We start from the raw sequence: 20,185 nt of genomic DNA on the forward strand, positions 1-20,185 counted from the left end.
TTTTGCATCTAAATAAAGCCTAAGTGGCTAGGCCGAATATGCTACCCCTCGAGGCCTCCGGAACCGCAGGATGTGGGCTGGGCCAAGCAATGAAGTGATCCTACAATGTGTTCGAGTTTTGTCGCTGGTCTAGGTTTGAATTATTTACTACACTCTATCCGACGGTTGACTTTTTTGACGCCAAATTTAATCATTTATTTTATTCAAAAATATATATACAAAAATAGTTAAATTTTAGTTATTCTTGAAGAATTTTAATTAATAAACTAAGCCACGATAAAAAAGTGATATTTTACATAAATTTTTAAATAAAATAAATAGTTAAACTTGATGCTAAAAAAATTAAATATCTTATAATTTAGAATAGATTAGATAGTATCCATGAGATGGGCTGTCAGGGGCTAGTGATGCTGTGGCGTGGCATGTGACATCTTGGCCAGGAAGATCGAAGGCAGTCACGTTGCCGAGCCTCTTGTTTGTGGGCCGAAATTACATGAGGGCGTTACTGGGTGTGGTTCCAACTCGAGAATTCAATGTATCTACTTATTATTATCATGTGCTTCTGTAAAATATTATTTTTTTATCGTGACTTGATTTATTAATTAATTTTTTTCAAAAATAACTTATGCGACGTGCGTAGCACAAATTAATGTTCATTAAAATTCTTCAAGAATATCACTCCAGCACAAATTTTTAACTAAAATAGTTTTAAATAAAAAACTTGTCTACTATAAAGTTATAGAAAATGTCAATAGCTACATTTTTTATATAAGTTTGTCTTCATTCAAATTCATATAAAAAATACCGAATTATTTTTGGATGCAACTATTTACAAAGACCGGCATTCCTGTGAAAATTGGTTTCTAGAGACGACGCTTAGCATGGCTGTCTCTGTTGATGCGAAAAATCGATTTACTGATACGAGAATCCTAATAAGACGATCGTCTATGAGCCAGAGAGGTCTCCTATAATTGTTTATAGGTAGTGTATCTAGAAACAGACCGTATTTTGTCTTTAGACATAGAACTATTTTTTTAGAGATATTTTTTGGGCGGTTTGGGTAGCGCAATAGCTAAAAGGTTTTATATTTATTTTTAGTCTTCTTCAATAATAAGATCTAAAGAGAATTCTTCGTGCAAATGGGTCTCGAGAAAAGATGATACTCATATTTGCGTTATACCTCTCTTGATACCCACAATAAGTCTTTCATATAGGTTCTTTGGCCTTATTTAGTTCTAAAATTTTTTCAAGATTCTTCATCACATCGAATCTTTGGACGTATACATGGAACATTAAATATAGATAAAAAATAATTAATTACACCGTTTGTCTTTAATTTGCGAGACAATTTTTTGATACTAGTTAGTCCATGGTTAGACAATAATTATTAAATACAAACAAAAATAATACAGTAGTCAAATCTAAAAAATTTCGCGAACTAAACAATACCTCTGTTAAAGACTATATGCATTGTATTGAAGATCCATTTTAAATTTAAATCTCCTGATGGGTCTTCTGTTGAGATATCTTAAGGCCTTGTTTAGTTCCAAAAAATTTGTCAAAACACACAATGTAGCACTTTCGTTTGTATGTGACAAATATTATCCAATTATAGACTAACTAGGCTCAAAAGATTTGTCTTGTAAATTACAGTTAAACTGTATAATTAGTTATTTTTTTATCTGTATTTAATAATCTATATATGTGCCGTAAGATTCGATGTGACGGAAAATTTGAAAATTTTTACAAAATTTCCTAAGACTAAACAAGGCCTAAAGCGGACAAGGCAGAGCATACTACGGTTGTAGTACTCCCTACTGGTGGTGAGTCACATAATTCCTCTGGACGGTGGGCGGTGGGAGACAGGGAGAGACGTACCTGCCTATTAAACGCAGAAAGTACAGGCTCAATTGCGTGCAAATTCTGTGCATTTTGTAAAAAGATACAAATCACATAGTTTATCTGTAATTTATGAGATAAATCTTTTGAGTCTAGTTAATCTGTGATTGAACAATATTTGTCAAATATAAACAAAAATACTACAATATCATTTTGCAAATTATTTCAGGAACTAAACAAGGCCCAAGATGATGCTAATATATATTGCTTCTTCGGGTAGAACATAAACAACGACCATGCACGAAAGGTATATTTTGTTTGGCGTGAAACACAGAACCACGATTATTTCCGTTGTTCCAGTTATCCTGATTACTTTGCGCGTTGAGACCACGCAACGGGACAAGATACTTCCTTAGCCTTATCTAAGAGCCCAGAATACACGACACGGGTCACTTTTTTTTTTCTTCAAAATAATATTATGAGCCAGTACGTTTTTCTCTCATAATAAATCAGCCAACAATAATTTTAGCCATAACTTTTCAGATCAGCGAGCAGACCTATCTCTATAAACCTGCGTAAACTACCCTTATAAAACTAAAAATAAACCAAGAAATCTTGAGATTCATAAAGACGTCTTGCTGTTCGATGGTTCTGAAAATGTTACGTAGTTGTATTGGTTTATTTGCTGTTACTCTTGATTGAATGGTCCTGAAAATGCTACGAGTATATTGCTCTTGTGGTCTTGAGAATCAGTTAGTTTGTTTCTCAAAATACAGTGACAGAACTGTTGCGCTATAAGGACTTAAGGAGCGTAACCAACTTATATATAGCTAATCTTTTTGTTTCAAAATAAATGACCTAAACCGTGTTTCATATTTGTTCGTCTATATGTTTTCATGAGTATAATAATCATATCTCAAGTTGATTGCCGCACTAGGTAAAAGAGGAGATGTGGTGCTTGATCACACACTCACTCGCACCAAAAAGAGTATAAAGAATACAATTTTAGCGGTGTCATGTTTTAGTATCTTATAAGTTTGACCATCTATGAAAAAACTATTAATATTTATGCTATGAAATAAATAATTACAAAATAGATCTTAACCATGAATTGATTTAGAGCCATAAATGTTAATACAATTTATTAGAACTTAGTCATTGTATTATTTTTGGGATACTAGATATATGCTCGTGCATTGCACGGGAGGCATAAGTTTTTGAAATGAAGACGCAAATGGGTCAATTCTTAGGACTTTATATTAGATACGAACATGTGGATTCAGTTTTTATATGGAACTAGGTAGAAACATGGACGTGTGAGTTCCATGTGAAGTACGATCATATTGGACGCGAACGCGTGAGTATGGATAAAGATTGGAATCACCTATTGGATAATGACTTTAAAATGTTTTTTGATGTAGATTATCTAACTATACATCTCAACATCTAACTATCTATCTATATTTGAGATATATTTATCTATTTATCTATCCACATCTCAACATATAGATGTTGAGATATAGATAGATAGTTAGATAGTTATAAATAGACAAATATATTTAATTTTTTTAGATGTAGATAGATAGATAATTATATGGATAAAAATTTAGAATTATCGATTAGATTAATACTTTATCCATATCTATATATCGTTGATGGGAGCAGATGCCACGGACGAAATGGAATGTGTTGTCCCCAACTCGCAATCGCAACAGTGGTCTGAACAGAATCAACGCATGGCGGCGTGGCAGTGGAGGCCGGAGAGCAGTGCAGCCACTCCAGAGTCCAGATCCCCAAGGCCAAAATCTCCGCCGTCCATGTCCAAGGGGCCCATGGCCCGTCGCTCTCCGGGTCCGGGGGCAGCAGGCCCGCGCCACAGTGAGAGACAGACGCGCACGCCACGCGTTAGGTCAGGTCTAGGCACGCGACGCGACCGCCACAGTGAAACCGACGTCGTTCGGGCCCGCCACGTGGCCTCAGCCGAGTGGGCCCTATATAGCGCACGCTGTTCGCACTCGCGCTCCTTGTCCCGCCCGCGTCGTCTCACGCTCACGCTCACGCTCCCCTCGCCTGCGTCGCCTCCGATCGAATCAGGTCGGTTGCTCTCGTGCCCGATCCCGTGTCTTGTCCTGTCTTGGCTCCCAGCCAGGAATAGCGCAACGAGACGAGATCGGAGGGCGACAGGGCGTGGCCGCGAGGGGAAATGGGATCGGAGGGACGGGCCTGGAACGGCGCCGCCGGCAGCAGCGGCCATGGCGGCGGCGGCGGCGGCGTAGAGGCGAAAGCGATCACCGCGGCTCTGTCGGCCGCGGAGGTTCCCAGGATGGCGGTCTCCGTCGACATCTCGCTGCCGCTCCCGGAGATGTCGCCTGACATCATGCAAGTACCCCCCTCCTCCTCCTCCTCCTCCTCATCTCTCTTCGATCCTCTTGCTCCCGCTCGCGCTCGCGCCCGGGCTGGTCGGTCTCGTGCCGCCGCGTCTGTTATTAGCTCGTGACATGTTCGTCGAGTAGTCGCGAGCGCGCGGGGGCGTCGTGCGTACCCGTCCCCGCGAACGAACGAGCCGGTGGTGTTTGAGGAAATGCCTCCGCGCGTGTGCGGGAGACAGACAGGAGTGTCCTGATGCACGGAAAAGTCTCTCTGATTTGGGGATTGCTGATGCTTTTTTTTCAGATATCTCTGCAAGCAATTGGTCATTGGGTGGTGTAAGATTGACAGCTCCCGCTTCTCCATCGAGACCGTGTCCGGAGGCATCACCAATCTATGTGAGTTCCTGTTCCCCTGACGGTGTGGCATGGCTTGTAGCGCTATCCAGATTCCTCACCTTTTCGCCTGAGCAGCATGGTGATTGTAGTAAATAAATGAATACAGTAATTCGTAGTTATTAGTTGCTTGAAATGTTGCTTTGACATGAGGACATGACTCCTTTTTTTTTTTCCTCTCTCGCTGTAAAAGTCTGCTTGTCCGCTTCCTGCTACTCGTTCTTCCCATTTGCTGATGAAGCGCCAGAAGTGCAGAACCTAATGCTTTTTGCAAACTTTGTGCGATTAGATACTCCCCGGGCCCAGGGTGCTGCATAATATTTCCTTTGGCTTGTATCATTTCTCCTGTCATTGTCACATCTGCCCCAACATGCTTGCACCATTAGAAAATAATAAGAGCCTGCTGTCTCTGTATCTGTGCCTAATTCAGCCATAGGGATGATTCGCATGAACAATGATTCATTGATTCATGTGTGCAGCGATAATTTCTTTCAGTTTGTACTCCATGATGTTTATTCGTTATTACCTATAGTGCTCAAGGTTTCTGTCAAAGAAGACGACGGCAATGAGTCTGCTGTTACTGTCCGGTTGTATGGACCGAATACGGACTTGGTGATTGATCGGAAAAGGGAATTGAAGGTGAGAATCTGAGTGGTATTATATGCTTTCAATAGAAGCAGCGCCTTTTCTTTTGGTCAAAAAGAATCTGAGTGGTACAAGATTGTGTGTTACCTATAGTATTCCACAATGATTCTAGGCTTCTAGCATTACCCCTAGTGTTGGTGCCATATTTTTATAGTGGCACATTTTCAATTCTTCTAGACACAGAATAGTCATGGTTTTGTAGTTGCATCTGTCCCATCAAGTGCATTGCCTTTTGTTTCATATCTGTACTTTTCCCCTGACGAATGGATTTCATTTCATTCTCTGGAAAATGCTAACGTAGAATGATAATTTTTAGGGGTCCCTAGACTGCACACATAGTATAATGTTCCCACAAAGTTAAATCTCATTTCACTTCTAAAATATTTCCTAATGCATACATCTATTACCGTCATGGTTAGGCGATACCGTATCTCTCAGCTGCAGGGTTCGGGGCTCAGCTACTTGGAATATTTGGGAATGGAGTAGTTCAGTCATTCATCTATGCTCGAACACTGTCACCTGCAGGTAGGCATACTCCCCATCTGAATAATGTATGGGTGTGGGGTCCTAATCAACTTAGCACAATAGTTTCTCTATTCTCCTTTGTAGTTTTAGTTGCAATTTCAAATGCAAGTTCAAAGGAATTGTATTTTTTCCCCTTTCCCTATAGTTAGCATTATCTACAATTTGGTATGTCAATTTGAAGCCTTGGATGTTTGGAGGTTTTATGAAATGCTTCTGTAAACAAATCTACTCATCCTCATTATTTTGTTTTCTAGACATGAGAGATCCTAAAATAGCAGCTGAAATTGCCAAGGAGCTACATAAATTCCATCAAGTAGACATACCAGGGTCTAAACAACCGCAATTGTGGAATGATATATTCAAGTTTTTGAAGAAAGGTAGGTGACTTATGTTGCTCATTTGAGACTGTTGCTTCTATGTCAATGGCATCTCAAACATGACACTTTTGTTTGCGCAAGTTAGTAATAACATAAATAATATTTATGTGTGCTATCAAATGCACCTTGCAGCTGCAGCATTGAAGTTTGAGGATAACGAGCAGCAGAAGAGATATGAAAAGATCTCATTTAGAGAAATACAAGATGAAGTTCAAGAACTTAAGGTACCTTGAAGTTGACAATGTACCTTCTGTGATATTTCGGGCCCATTTTGCCCTTCTTAGAGTATTATTTTCCTAATTTTTCCTTGAGCACAAATAGTAGTTGATCCTTCTCTGGTATAGTGGGAACATCCATGTAGCATAGTTATGAAGCAAAATGCTGATTGTGGTGGTGATGGGTTTAGGCCCATACTAGGGAACTAAAACCAAATATATCAGCTACTCCTGCTAATTCCTACTATCTGTACTTCGTATTTCTTCATCAATGTCCATGCACGTTTTAGGATCTCTTGGACACTATGCATGCGCCTGTGGTTTATGCACACAATGACTTGCTTTCAGGAAATCTGATGCTCAATGATTTGGAAGGTAAAATATTTTCCTTTGTACCAGTTTCCCCCTTTTTTATTATTACTCGTTTGCAAAAGTAACCATAGTGCTGGTGTGCTTGTTGTTTCCTGTCAGGGAAGCTATATTTTATTGATTTTGAGTATGGGTCATACAGCTACCGTGGCTATGACATTGCAAATCATTTCAATGAGTATGCTGGACTTGATTGTGACTATAATTTGTAAGTTATCTCCATATCAATCAAATACTCCGAAGCAATATATTGTTGTCATGTTCTCAGTCAGCAGTATTCATTTGATTGTGTTTTTAGGTACCCAGATAAAGATGCCCAGTATAACTTCTTCAGGAATTATCTACGCCCTGATAGACCTAGTGAGGTATGTGAAACAAAACCAATTGAAATCTACTCTTGGAATTCAAGTTCTTTCTAGAGTAAATGAAGCTTTCTCTGCTAGTACCTTCTCTTGTAACATATATTTGAAGCTATGAGTAGTTCTGTCTTTGCTTGTTCTTTGTGAAGTTAGTAATGCCTCCATATGTGCTATATGTGTTTGATATTTAGAGTGTTCTTAAGCTGGACATGGTTAGCATTTGTTTGTATTAGCTACTGGGATATCTCAGATGTTTGGCATTCATAGAAGGCTGAAAGACATACAGAATTCTCTTTTTTTTTTCTTTACCAACGGCAGAAGATTTGGATTTTTCTGTTCTGATGTAATTCATGATTCTCTCCCTTTTTTTTGGCAACTGAAAGGCACAGGCACAAGATATGGAAGTACTTTATGTGGAAACAAACACTTTCAGACTAGCATCGCACATTTACTGGGCATTATGGGCCCTTATTCAGGTGAGCAAGGTTATTGATTCTGCACACATGATTTTTTTTGGGGGGGGGGATCACCTAGGTTGAGTCCCATGTAAATGATACTGTGAATGGCAAAACTTTATGACGTGCACTTGAATGCAGGCAAAGGTATCCCCAATTGACTTTGACTATCTTGGATACTTCTTCTTACGGTATGGTGAGTACAAGAAACAGAGGGAGCCCTGCTTCTCCTTGGCACAAAGCTTTCTCTCCAAGCCAAGAAATGTCTAGAGCCTGAGAATCTGTTCATGAGTTTATACTGTTGTGCGCATATACTCGGGGCGGGTACGCCTTGTGATCATCTGCTGCTACTCAGAAACTCTATTATAGTGTTGGTAGCAGCCCCGCATTGTTGTATCCGATGTTAGGTTCGTCATTGCCTGATAGGAAAGTCGCATGATCCGTCCTCGGGAGCACAGGGTGGCAAGATCTGTTATATTTGTAATAAACACAATCCTGGAGGGTCCTGCCCTGTGCAATTTGTTGTGCACATAAGCATTCCGTGTACATTCTTGTGACGAACTGCATAAGTATTTTTTTACTAAATCATATATTGTTTTTCATGACTGGGTAGTCCTTTGGATGTGCGCGTACACAACGCGTAAGGATCACAATCAACTACTTCAAATTTTAGATTATAAGATGTTTTGTCTATGGATATATTATTTTACTATATATTTAGATATAGTGTATATCTAAGTACATAGCAAAACTATGATCTAGAAATTTAAAACGACTTATATTTGGAATGTAGGGAGTATGATGCAAGCCATACCCAACTGAAAACATGGTCACATAATAAGTCTTTGGAAAGCACGTTTGAGTTTGCATCAAGTTCAGTGATTACATAAGGTTTACAAAAGCATGTTTGAGTTCGCTTTAGGTTCAAAGATTCCATCGTGTTCATGCACATAGGCCATTGGCCAAACATGCTATTAGAATGGCACTCTTTCAATAGAGCACATAACCTGGTCATGAGGCCCAAGAGGCCAAGACACCATTCTCGTATCGTTTAGCCATCGGCCGTCTGCTCACCCCGCAGTAAGCACATCCATCAACGGGAGCTTACGCCCCAGGCGCTCGGATGGATACAATACAAGGCATACCACAGAATTACTATTTGAGAAGAAATATTAGAAAATACTCTCTCCGTCCCGAAAAGAGCGTCGTTTTAGAATTTCAGATATCTTGTTTGACCATCCGTCTTATTCAAATTTTTTATATAAGTATTATATATTTTGTTAAGACTTACTTTATCATTAGATATATTTTACTAATGATTTATTTATTTTATAATTTACATAAAATTTTTTAATATGATGAACGGTCAAATACGAATACACGATGTTTGAAAGTAAAAAATGTCGCTCTTTTTGGACGGAGGAAGTAAAAAAAATATGTGGGAAGGTTGAACACAAGACCAAAAGATTAAGACAATCATTGCTTGGAAAATATTTACATCAGGATGTTCATTGTATCCTGAGACTACGACAAAGGTACCCCTTCTCTGGTTCCTTGCATTAACTGTCTTCTTGTTTTAACTATTTGCATAAATAATAAATATCTTGAATTCATTTTTTTATGACAATAGATCCAAATTCTCCACTAGAAATTATGACCCAATAAATTTGGAAGAAATTGAAAAGGGAAATGAAACTTGGATCTTAGAAGACAATCCACCTTGCAACAAATGAATCATCCAAATCAAAACTAGCCTCAAATCGCAAGTACGCATGCACGCGCACTCACACGCACATGTACATACATACTAGTAAAATCGCCATGACAGTGTAACATGGAGCACTCTATTAGATCTTATTGCAAATATGTGATCCATGACAGTGAAAAAGATGATCCAAGTACAACATCATTTAACATATTTCAAAATATCATCTAATCGTCACAAAAACATGTCTGACATCTTCTTGTTAAAGCCATCTTTGCGTGGCCTCGTCTAGCCTATCTGGTGCAATGGTTGACCACCCCTTCCATTCAAAGGATGAATCACAGGGTAGCATCATTGATGCTTCTTGCTTTCAAGCTTGGCATGTCAAACTCTATTGGCTCTTCAACAATTATACCTATATTCTTACTCCAAAGTGGCACTTGCGGTCATCGTTGGAAGTAAATGGCAGCATGCTATAAGAACATATTCATATTTTATAAAGAATGCTCTATACCAATACACTAACAAGATGGCATATCAGTTCCATGTACCTTTTCAAAACCAGAGTGAACAATTGGCAAAACTATTGGAGCTAAATCTACTGTAAGGTTTATGGTCTTCATCGTTCAACTGTACTGAATGTACATTCACGTTGAGCTAAACAATAAGCAAAGTTTCATCCGTAAAACAAAGGCTAGGGTCCTCTAAGGACAGTCCCAATACTAAAAACCACATGTAATTTCTATACCTATTACTTTCTATAGACATTACATATAGAAATAATGGTTCTTAACTTCTAATGGATAGTTTATATAAAATATTTTTTATCCAATCACATATATTTTCTCTATATTCTCAATCAATCACATCTCTTCATCTTCATGTCTTGGTTCTCATGTAGACATGATTTCTAACTTAGACTCAGTTTCAATAATTTTTGCTCTCTCTTCAATAACTACACTACCATATCAGAAAAACGCTTAGGTGATAATACAATTAATGTCTATAGAAACTATAATGGTTTCTGCATTGGAACTTTGGAAGTGCTCTAATGATACAAACACATAGGTGGACTCTATATTTAATTATTTATTATCATTGGATCCTACATCTCAAATTATTCCCCACCAAGAAAAGAAGCAATCTGCAAGTAAACTTAACACAGAAAAATGTGCAATGCAATTTCTCGATTATTTGGTGCTTACATCAACAAAACGGTCACAACACCGAAGCATGATGCATACCTAGTTCCCATTCCCTCTCGTTGCTCGCAACCGCCATGGATGGCCCTCCGGTGGACACTCCAAGCCATCTGTTGTGTCCACCTCCTCAACGACACCGAGGGATACAATAGTGATCATGCTACCTCATTGACAGGGCTAGCGGCACTGGCCAAGGCACAACCATCGCACTGGCCATCCTTGCACACTTCAACATGGGCAACATTTGGCGATAAACTTCCATCAATGTATACACCCGAAAGGTCCTAATATGGCTAGAGGGAGGGGTGAATAGCCTATTTAAAAATCTACAAACCCACTAGAGCAATAGATTAATAAATAACAAAGCGAAGTTTTTTGCTCTAGCTCTAAAGGGGAGTTTGCAAGCCACCTAGCCAACAATTCTAGTTGTAATCACTAGACACACAAGAACTAAGTCTCTATAAGTTACACTAGAGAGCTTAACTACACAAGGCAAGACTAGCAACTAAACTAGTTATACTACTTTACGGTAAGTAAATGGAGAGAAAGAGATATTTATACCACTGTGTAGGGGATGAACCAATCACAAATATATAAACAAACAAACACCGAGAGAATGCCAATCAATCACAATTGAGACACCGATTTTTCTCCCGAGGTTCACGTGCTTGCCGGCACGCTACGTTCCCGTTGTGTCGACCAACACTTGGTGGTTCGGTGGCTAAGAGGTGTAGCACGAACCTTGTCCTCACAAGGACACCGCAAGAACCTACCCACAAGTGAGGTATCTCAATGACACGAGCAATCCACTAGAGTTACCTTTGGCTCTCCGCCGAGGTAGGCACAAAACCCCTCACAATCACCGAGAGATGGCCACGAACAATCACCAACTCATGCAAATGCTCCTCCATTGTTCTAAGCCGTCTAGGTGGTGGCAACCACCAAGAGTAAGAAGAAAACCGCAGCCAAATCGATCCCCAAGTTCCACTAGATGCAATCACTCAAGCAAATGCACTTGGAATCACTCCCAATTTCACAAAGATGGTTGATCTGTGAAGAAGAGTGGGAGGTCTTTGCTTAGGCTCATGAGGATGTCAAGTAGTCAAGAGTGCCAAGAGGGTGAGCCCCAAGCCAACCAACAACGACCTCTCAAACAAATAGAGTCGTTGGCTCTTCTACTGGACAGAAGTCGGGGTCACCGGACGCGCAAACAGTGAGCCACCAGACGCTGCAACCCTGCGTCCGGTGCTCAGATGACGGCCGCGTGTCAATTATTTGAAACTCGCGCGTCGATCTCTAACGATCACTTTCAAACCACCGGTCGCGTCTGGTGCACACCGGACCCGTATGTAGAGAGGTTGTTTTTCGCGCAGGGTCACCGGACGCACACCATCGGACGCTCCCCTCAGCACCGAACCCTTACTCAGAGAGTACTGCAAACACGTAGGGGCACCGGACGCGCGAACAGTGTACAACCCGCGTACGATGTTGATCGTCTGATGCTTACTCTACATCCGCGCCACAAACTGAAAGTACACAGAACGCTTGGGCCAGCATCCGATGCTACCAACACCAGCGTCCGATGAGTGTTTTACCGCGACTTCTCCAAACTTTCCAGAGGCGCAATAGAAAATATGTGTTTCATTTCTCAAAACCCAAACCCTTCTCTACCCTTCAAACTCCACCTTCTTCTTAAAGTGTGCCAACACCACCATGTGTGTACCAACATGTGCAAGTGTGTTAGCATTTTCACAAATATTTTCTTCAAAGGAGTTAAGTTAGCTCACTAGGTTCTAAATGCATGCTCATGAACAATGGCACCTAGTGGCACTCGATAACCGTTTAGCCAAAGAATTCCCTTCTTTATAGTACGACTATCTATTCTAAATGTGATCACACCCTCTATGGTGTCTTGATCACCAAAGCTAAAAACCCTAAGCAATACCTTTGCCTTGATCTTCATAGGGTTTTGTTTTTCTCTTTTTTCCTTTCCAAGTTGAGCACTTGATCATCTTGTAGTCATCATCATCATCATCATCACCATGATCATCACTTGCTCCATCACTTGACATGTATCAACCTCATTAAGTCTACACACCTTAGTATAGAGGTTAGTACTAGGGATTTCATCAATTATCCAAAACCAAACTAGGGCTTTCAACACCGCGCCGCCACCCTTGGCCTGCTCAATGGTGACCCTGCAGTTGTCGTTGCCACCGTTGAACCTAGCCTAGTCGAGGATGTGGATCAAGGTACAGACCTCCTCGTGAGGGCACGCCAAATCAAATGACGTTGCCGAACCTCACATGTAGACAACATAACGAAATAGTATCGAGGGAGGAGGGGGAGGAGGCGCTGCCCTCCGCTCAGTCCAGTAGTCGCCGCTACTTGGGACGTCATCTCCTTCAACGGCGGCGCCGCTGAACTTTCTTGCCGGCTCACGAAATGTGATCAAGGGAGGAGGGAGGAGGGGGAAGGACGCCGTTATTTCAACATAGTCTTTTTTTTTTGAAATTCTACTTGGACGAAGCAATGGAGCGATACAGATTGAAGGGAGAGCTGACAGGATGGACTCTCAGGGCTAGGTTGGACAAAGTTGAGCCTGACCATAACTCAGGCAACAAATCAATTAGTATAATGGGCTGCTTTGAGATTCGTGTTATTTTTAAAAGCAGTAACCAAGCAAGTGCTTTTTTTCACAACACATAATTTTTTCTAAAATAATTTTTTATAGCTCATTGTTCATCTTTTTCGCAGCTCACTATAACTATTCCATGTCTCGTGGTTAAATAAATCGAACGAACCCTTAATCTGATGTTCCGCGGCCCTAGCCCGTGTGGATACGGCAGCGTACGCATATATTGCCTTCTGAAAACGAAGGGCACCGCCGAAATTTGAATGCTCCAGCGGCGGCGGAGATCGCCAGCAACGCCGTACGGTTACGGTACGGCCGGGACCGTGCCAGATTTCGCTATCATTCGTAGGATGGCCTCCATTTCGCAAGCATAATCCAGACGTTCAAACGGGAACACAAACCTTGCAGTACCATGGAAATTAAAGGTACATAATTCATCCCTAAGCGGTAACAGCAAAAACTTCTCAACACGACGCGTTTGTAATGGCAAATTCTCTACGAGAGACTCTAAACCCCAACTTTGCTCACTAGTTTAGGGCCCTGGGAGTGATCTCTGAGCTCTGCTTCACACCAACAAGCAGGGAGGCACAGGGAAGGGCAGTGAGCGACGCACTGTCGCTCGTCGAACCACCTGAGCTGACCTGAACGCGGAGCAATCAAGGCAGTTCTCATGGCGTGTCACTGTTCGGCGCCATGCCGCGCAGGGCCTCATCTGGAGGAGATGCCAACTGCCCGCGTCATGGGGAACCGGTGCCCGTCCAGGCTTGCGCGGTCGAACGGGACGTCGACATGGGAGCAACCAGACCACCCCTTGCTCACGGGCTTCCCACCCCCGCGCGGGCTGGGCGCCGGGAGAGGCTGGTCACCGCCGCCACCGCTCCTGCCGCCTTTCTTCACGAAGCTCAGCAGCTTCTTGAGCCCCTTGGACAGGTTGTCCCTGTGCGAGTCGGCCGCCGCTGCTGAGGCCGAGAACATCGCCGTTGGCCTCTCCGGGCTGCCCCACCGCTTCCTCGACCGCGCCTGCGGCGAGGCCAGCGCCGCCGTCTCGAACGGCAGCTCCGACACGGACCGGACGTGGCGCGGCGCATGGGTATGTTCCTGCTGCTGCTGCTGAGACAGCGGCCTCGGGGTGATGGCGGCCACGTCGAGGGTCGGCAGGTCGTGCACCCGCGTCGTCCGCAGCCTGGCCGGCGCCGCCGCGCCGCCCGTGCCCGTCCCGCGTTTCAGGAACGGCCTCGGCGTGGCGCACTCGCCGAACTCGGCGAGCACGCCGAGGCTGTTCCGCCTCTGGTGGTGCGACGACGGCTTCGCCGGGCTCCCCGTCGCGCCACCGCCGCCGCCGCTCACCGTCCTGCTCCTCGGCAGCGCCGCGCCGTCCTTTCTTGGGGTGCTCGGGATGGACGACACGGCCGGCGTCCTCTTCGCCGGGGCGATGACCAGCCTCGGCGTGGCGCCCGCCTCCTGCGTGTCGCGAGCCGCGCACCGGAGCGCACTACGCGGGCTCATCGGCGTGGTACGCGCCGCCGCCGCGGCGCGCACGCCTCGAGGCTGCTGCGCCTTACTATTCGCCGGCTGCTGCTGCTGCTCGGCCGACGCGGCCACGCGCCTGGCGTCGCGCCGGCGCATGTAGGCGTCGTACTGCCTGCCGCGACCGGTGCTGCCCCCGCCCCCGCCCGGCGTCTCGGCCCCGTCCGCGGAAGCGAGACCCACGGCGCCCCCCGCGTCGTCCCCGCGCAGGAGCTTGTACGCCGCGAGCTGCAGCTCCAGCTCGTGCAGCTTCGCCCACAGCGCGTCGTGGTGGGTCGCCGCCATCATCACCACCGCGCGAACGAGAGCGAGCGAGCGAGCAAACTCCAGCCCGTGCCTGCCTGCCTGCCAACAACAACCGGCTGCTGCCGCCGCGACCGCGAGCGAGCGATCGATGCCGCTATATATACGTGCCTGCCGCGCGGCGCGCGATGAATTGGGCGCCGTCGAGCCGTGACCGTGTCGGGGGCAGCGGTCGCGCGTGGCAGGCTCAATTACTCCAGGTTTGCCGGACGTTGGTGGGGTGGACTAGGAAATATAGGAGGAGTGGCTCGTCGTCCTCGGGGCCGGGCCGTTTTGATTTGATTTGGTCGTGGTCGTGGTCGTGGCAGGCAGATGGGAATACTACTTGGTTTCGTGGTGCAGACAAGGTGATTGCAACGGCGGCGGCGTACATGGCAGGGCAGCGACGACCTGGCCAAGTTCTGGTGGCATCTCTAGAAAGCTACGGGTTTGGTCAGGGAAGTCGTGCTTTGTAAGATCCTACCACAGGCCGTGTCGTCGTCGTTGATCGATCGTCGGACTCGGTAAAATAAAATGACATTCCCCGCTGGACGTCGTCCTGAACCGTGCTTGTAGTTACATATCCAAATTTTGTTCTTCTTGTCCGTCGAGCAGCGTCGTGTGCCAACATAGGCAGCAGCGCCATAGGGAAGTCCGGTGCTTTTTGCTTTGACGTGCACTTCGGTAGATGCACCACTGCTGATGCCGACTGTTGGCTGCTGCGGTCGTCCGGTCGAGGTTCTAGAGTATGCATGTCGCATGCGAAACGGTCTTGGTCTTGCAGTGTGGATGGCTCACAGAAACTCGGCTCATGCTCATGCAAAGCCCGGTAGTCAGAATGGAATGAAGACAATTCATTCAGGCTCTGCACGGTGCTACAAAGCAAAAGCATCATCATCTCTGATGGACTTTGTCTTCTCTCCAGCCGTCGCAGTTGGCAGCAACGATTCCACCAAATTTATCTATTCTTTGAGAATTGAGATGAGTTTCCTGGGAGGAGGGGGGTGAATTGGCATGAGCCCATGAGGCCATATGACGCAGCTTTGCGTACAGGAGTTAGGTGGCCTCGTGCCGATGCAGACATAACATTCCATTCCATATGACCCTTCATATTGGCACCAGGTCCTCTTCACCAACTATCCTATCATTATCCACTATCATCACCCTCCACCAACCGAACCAAATGCCCTCGTTCACCGTTCCTTGCAAGATGAAAATATTAGTAATATTGATGCCGTTGGCCAATCTTGGTGTAAAACGCTGACTACCAGGAAGAACAGCCGAATCCGACATGCTGGTCAGCTCACCAACCAGCCAAATAGGCATATAGCACGGTCTTGTCTCAAGTCTACGCTACTCAGCTTTATTTTCCTTGTAATTCGCACCAAAGTACAGCTAAAACCTTCCAGCAATTCCAAACAGGAGAAAAATGGAAGACAAGGTTCGGCCTCAACATCAAAGCTTCCTACATTTCATAAATGGCGCTGTATGCTTCGGAATCAGAGGTAAGAACAGCCATGACGTCAGACGACCTGAGCACGATGTACTGACCGTCCTCGCCCTTGAACTCACTCCCTGCATACTTGCTATACATCACGTTGCTTCCAGGAGTGATCCGCAGGGGATTCCTGCTGCCGTCCTCACCCAATGGCCCTGGGCCAACGGCTACCACCTGTGTTCACCGTGTATTAGACTCGAGAAATGGGCTCAATGTCAGGATTGAACGAATAAAATGGAGAATGTATACATAGTACAGACGACGGATGAAGTATAATTTTGTATGATCGTTTGTTCTTTTTCTAGTGAGGTGGCCACTCTATTGTGTTTTTCCCTATAAACAGACGACCAATGGTATTTAGTAACCATCTCCAAACCTCTGTAGCGAACCACACTAGAAGTCTAGAACATGTCAAATGCACTACTGACGCCCACCACCAAAATTCAAAGAAGGCCCAAAACAAAATAAGTAATTCTCTGCCATCATAATTCAGCTGTTGAATGTGTTCATAACTTGAAAACATATGCAATCATAATCAACAGATAATCAAATAAATTACTGCAAAATGCTCAATATACTAAACCTAAAATACTCACTGTTCCAACAGAAGGTTTCTCCTTAGTCGCCTGCGTCAATAGCAAACCACCAGCAGTTTGTTCTTCAGCTTCAGCAACCTGGTACCGAAGGAGAATAAAAAGATTCAGTAACCACACTCCAACAGCACAGAACATAGCTGCTGCTTAGCATGCACTAAAACACAGATTTCCTCTTGGCCGGATGGAATGTACCGAGTTATTGTCCACTTTGACTATTCGAAGAATAAACTAGTATAGAACATAATATGCATTTGAATCTTTAAAGGAGAAAATGTCACTGCAGATGCCAGTATAGTAGTATGTTACTTTTTCTTCGAGGAGTATGTTACTATTCCATTATCCCAAAACAAGGAATAATGTGTCACCAGAACCACTATCACAGTGCATGCATACAAGATGGATAACCTTAGACTGGGGTACTCGACATGGTGCAAATGTAAGACAAGTGCCAAACAAGATTTGACTTAGATTGGGTCAGTGGTGAAGTGAGTCAAGTCGAAGAGTTCCCATCAGCTGTGGAATGCACAAATGGAGCTCCCTGGACAAGCTTTGCTAGTAGTATCCAGACTAGACAGAAGACATGAAAACATATCATGAATAAACAGAGCATCTGCCAGAGACATCATGAAACTTTTGTGACTTTGTCCAATGTGTGGCTTTCCTGTTCTGTTCTTAGTGGATGAATATGTCGTATTATATGGTTTATTCTGCTGCGAATGGTGCAAACACGATTTTCTAAACTTGATATAAGTTTGTCACTAGAGATGAAGCCTTTCATATATGGCATACGTAACTTGTGTGTGAAGTTGCCAGACAAATTGTGGCATGGGAAAAGGTTTGCTTAGAATAACGTGAGCAGAATAGGAGTACAGTAGCCAATTAATCTGGATAGTGTCACAATAGTAATATTCTTGACAAGCATACCTTAATCAGAATGCGATCATTCAGCGGTTTCATATCCTTCACATCATCACTGTCGAGAATACCAATTATGTCATCCTCTTTCAAAATGAGATGGTCGGCATCATTGAATTTCAATTCTGTGCCCGCGTATTTCGAGTAGACAACTTGTGCACCAACCTGCACAAGAGTATAAATCAATGTCAAATTACTCAATTACTTATATATTACAGTACCAGTGTGTTCGAGGAAAAAAGTATATGTTACTGGTGACAAGGCTATGAAGCAAATTGTCTTCCAGAACTAGAAGTTCAAACCTAGAAGAAGATTGGATAGAGCAAAATCTCAGCATATGAAACATACAGCTACCTTCTTACATTTTTATCATGGATGGCAGTGCAGCAGTAACAGCACTTTTAGTTCATTCATTGATTATTTTCCATTTCTGCTATTTGTAAATGTTTAAATACACAAGTATAGAATTTCAGACATGTCTGTTTATACAAAGTAAACTTAGCAGTGCAAAAGTACATACCGGAACACTGATCTCAATGCTGTTACTTCCGAAACTTCTCCCTTCTCCAACCGCAACAACTTCCCCTCCTTGTGGTCTTGTCTGAACTGATACTGGAAGTAAAATCCCTCCCTCAGATTTAGCCTCAGATGTCTTGATCTTCACAAGTACTCTGTCTCCCAATGGTTTTATGGAAGTATACTGCAAATTGTATGCATGTATATGAACACAACTGCTTACACAAAAAGACAAGAATCACACACATTGCTAACTGAGCAATAGAGGTTTGTCACACACAGAAACTGTACTATCATGTGGACTGGGACAGCAGACGTGTAAGTGCAAGACTAGATAGCATAGGTGTTAGTCACTAAAACAAACAGGTTTCGTCACTCATGCCTGGGGTTTGCATCAGTTTGTCCGTTGATAATATGGTAAAAACGAGCGTTATTACCATATTAACAAGTTTTTGTTGGAAAGAAATGGGTAGTAGGAGCTCTGCTATTAAATTAAGGTAGAAGTGCAGATTAAAATGCAGTTTTTTGGTCAGCTAGTACTACTTGATGCAGATAGATGGGCACGAGACCATTAGATGCACAGTTTGCAGGGAAGCAAGCTTAGACTAGATAGCTCTCTAGATGGACTGTTTATGTACTTGCACATATACATAAACTTTTGCTAGTCTTTCTCAGTCAAGGGGGGTAGGAGCCAAGTTTGGCTCCACTAAGCTCCACCCCTGGTTTGCATCTGCATGCTCATACAGGGAAGGATTATCATGACTATTTGGAAAACCAGAGGGATTGTAATTCACTTGAACTCAACCTTGGATACTTGAATCTTCTAATCGGAAATGGCTGATATATCAGGCACTAATCCTATTAAAAGCCACCAATCATACTCTCCAGACCATGAGCTGTTGTGCTATGAGGCAAAGGAGAAGTTACATCGATGATATACAGCAGGCTGCATTCTCTTAACAAATGGAGAGAAACATCAAACATTGCTCCTCTTTTTCTTCATAGGATCGCTACTCATTTGTGCTCTAAGATAACTAGACAAGTTTAGGTGTGGGCTTTTGTTCTTTCAATCAGAAGGTTCTCTTGCCTCAGTGAATGACAACTAATACAATCTTGCTCCACAAAGGATTTTCAGTCTTCCTAGCAATGTCCCCAACCACGACAATAAGCTTTGTTTCAGCACAACATTCATCCAAATTCCTTAAAATTTTGAGATTTCTCATACGAGCGTACCGCCCAACACTCAGAGAACCGAACACAGGCCACCAGACGCGCCCCACTGCAAGTCTGCAACCACAGAACCCCAACACGATATATAGCAACGTTCTGTATGTTACCTTGGGTGACACGACCGTGGCGGCCCTCACCACGAGCCCCCTGGCCCTCCGCCCCGTTGGCACCGCAAGGGACGGCGTCAGGAGGAGCCCGCCCACCGTAGCTGGTTTCGCAGCCGCCACCACCCGCGGCCCAGACAGCTGCACCGACGCCATGGCTACTGCCGGGAACTGCAAATGACACTGAGCGCGAGAACGAAAGCTGAGGAGCGGGGGACGACGGGGTTGAGCTGGATAAGGGGGCCGTTAAACCTATCTTGAAGCGTTGCTGCGGCGCTTATTGGACTGTTGCGTTTAGGGAGAGGACGCCGGATGGTTCTAGAAGATCTCGGGCGGTGGACTGGTGCGGATGGCCGCAAGTGGTCACTGGTCAGGTTGGCTGACAAGTAGGCCTCCACTGATTTGGCCAGTTTGATCAGCGTTTTTTTT

General features: G+C 43.9%; 3 protein-coding genes across 4 annotated transcripts; 1 reads left to right on the plus strand and 2 right to left on the minus strand.

Annotated features, from left to right (window-relative positions):
• LOC8062737 (probable ethanolamine kinase) lies at positions 3,853-8,148 on the plus strand. 2 transcript variants are annotated; one of them, XM_021454418.1, is made up of 11 exons: positions 3,853-4,218; positions 4,513-4,604; positions 5,134-5,240; positions 5,666-5,771; positions 6,026-6,148; positions 6,281-6,372; positions 6,654-6,738; positions 6,835-6,940; positions 7,031-7,097; positions 7,481-7,567; positions 7,688-8,148. In XM_021454418.1, the coding sequence occupies exons 1-11, from the start codon at positions 4,043-4,045 to the stop codon at positions 7,814-7,816; spliced, it is 1,170 nt and encodes a 389-aa protein (XP_021310093.1). In that variant the 5' UTR covers positions 3,853-4,042; the 3' UTR covers positions 7,817-8,148. The 2 variants fall into 2 exon arrangements, with proteins under 2 accessions (XP_021310093.1, XP_002460268.1); XM_002460223.2 differs by having other exon boundaries at positions 3,854-4,218; positions 7,475-7,567.
• Positions 13,467-15,471, minus strand: LOC8080991. Its single transcript, XM_002462400.2, has one exon. It carries the CDS (start codon positions 14,901-14,903, stop codon positions 13,797-13,799), a length of 1,107 nt encoding a protein of 368 aa, XP_002462445.2. The 5' UTR covers positions 14,904-15,471; the 3' UTR covers positions 13,467-13,796.
• On the minus strand, positions 16,101-20,080 carry LOC8062738 (20 kDa chaperonin, chloroplastic). The gene is made up of 5 exons (XM_002462401.2): positions 19,760-20,080; positions 18,427-18,606; positions 17,916-18,071; positions 16,992-17,069; positions 16,101-16,569 (listed from the first exon to the last, which is right to left on the minus strand). Exons 1-5 carry the CDS (start codon positions 19,910-19,912, stop codon positions 16,363-16,365), a joined length of 774 nt encoding a protein of 257 aa, XP_002462446.1. The 5' UTR covers positions 19,913-20,080; the 3' UTR covers positions 16,101-16,362.

The sequence above is a fragment of the Sorghum bicolor genome, chromosome 2 (genome assembly GCF_000003195.3).
Source record: "Sorghum bicolor cultivar BTx623 chromosome 2, Sorghum_bicolor_NCBIv3, whole genome shotgun sequence".
Taxonomy (NCBI): domain Eukaryota; kingdom Viridiplantae; phylum Streptophyta; class Magnoliopsida; order Poales; family Poaceae; genus Sorghum; species Sorghum bicolor.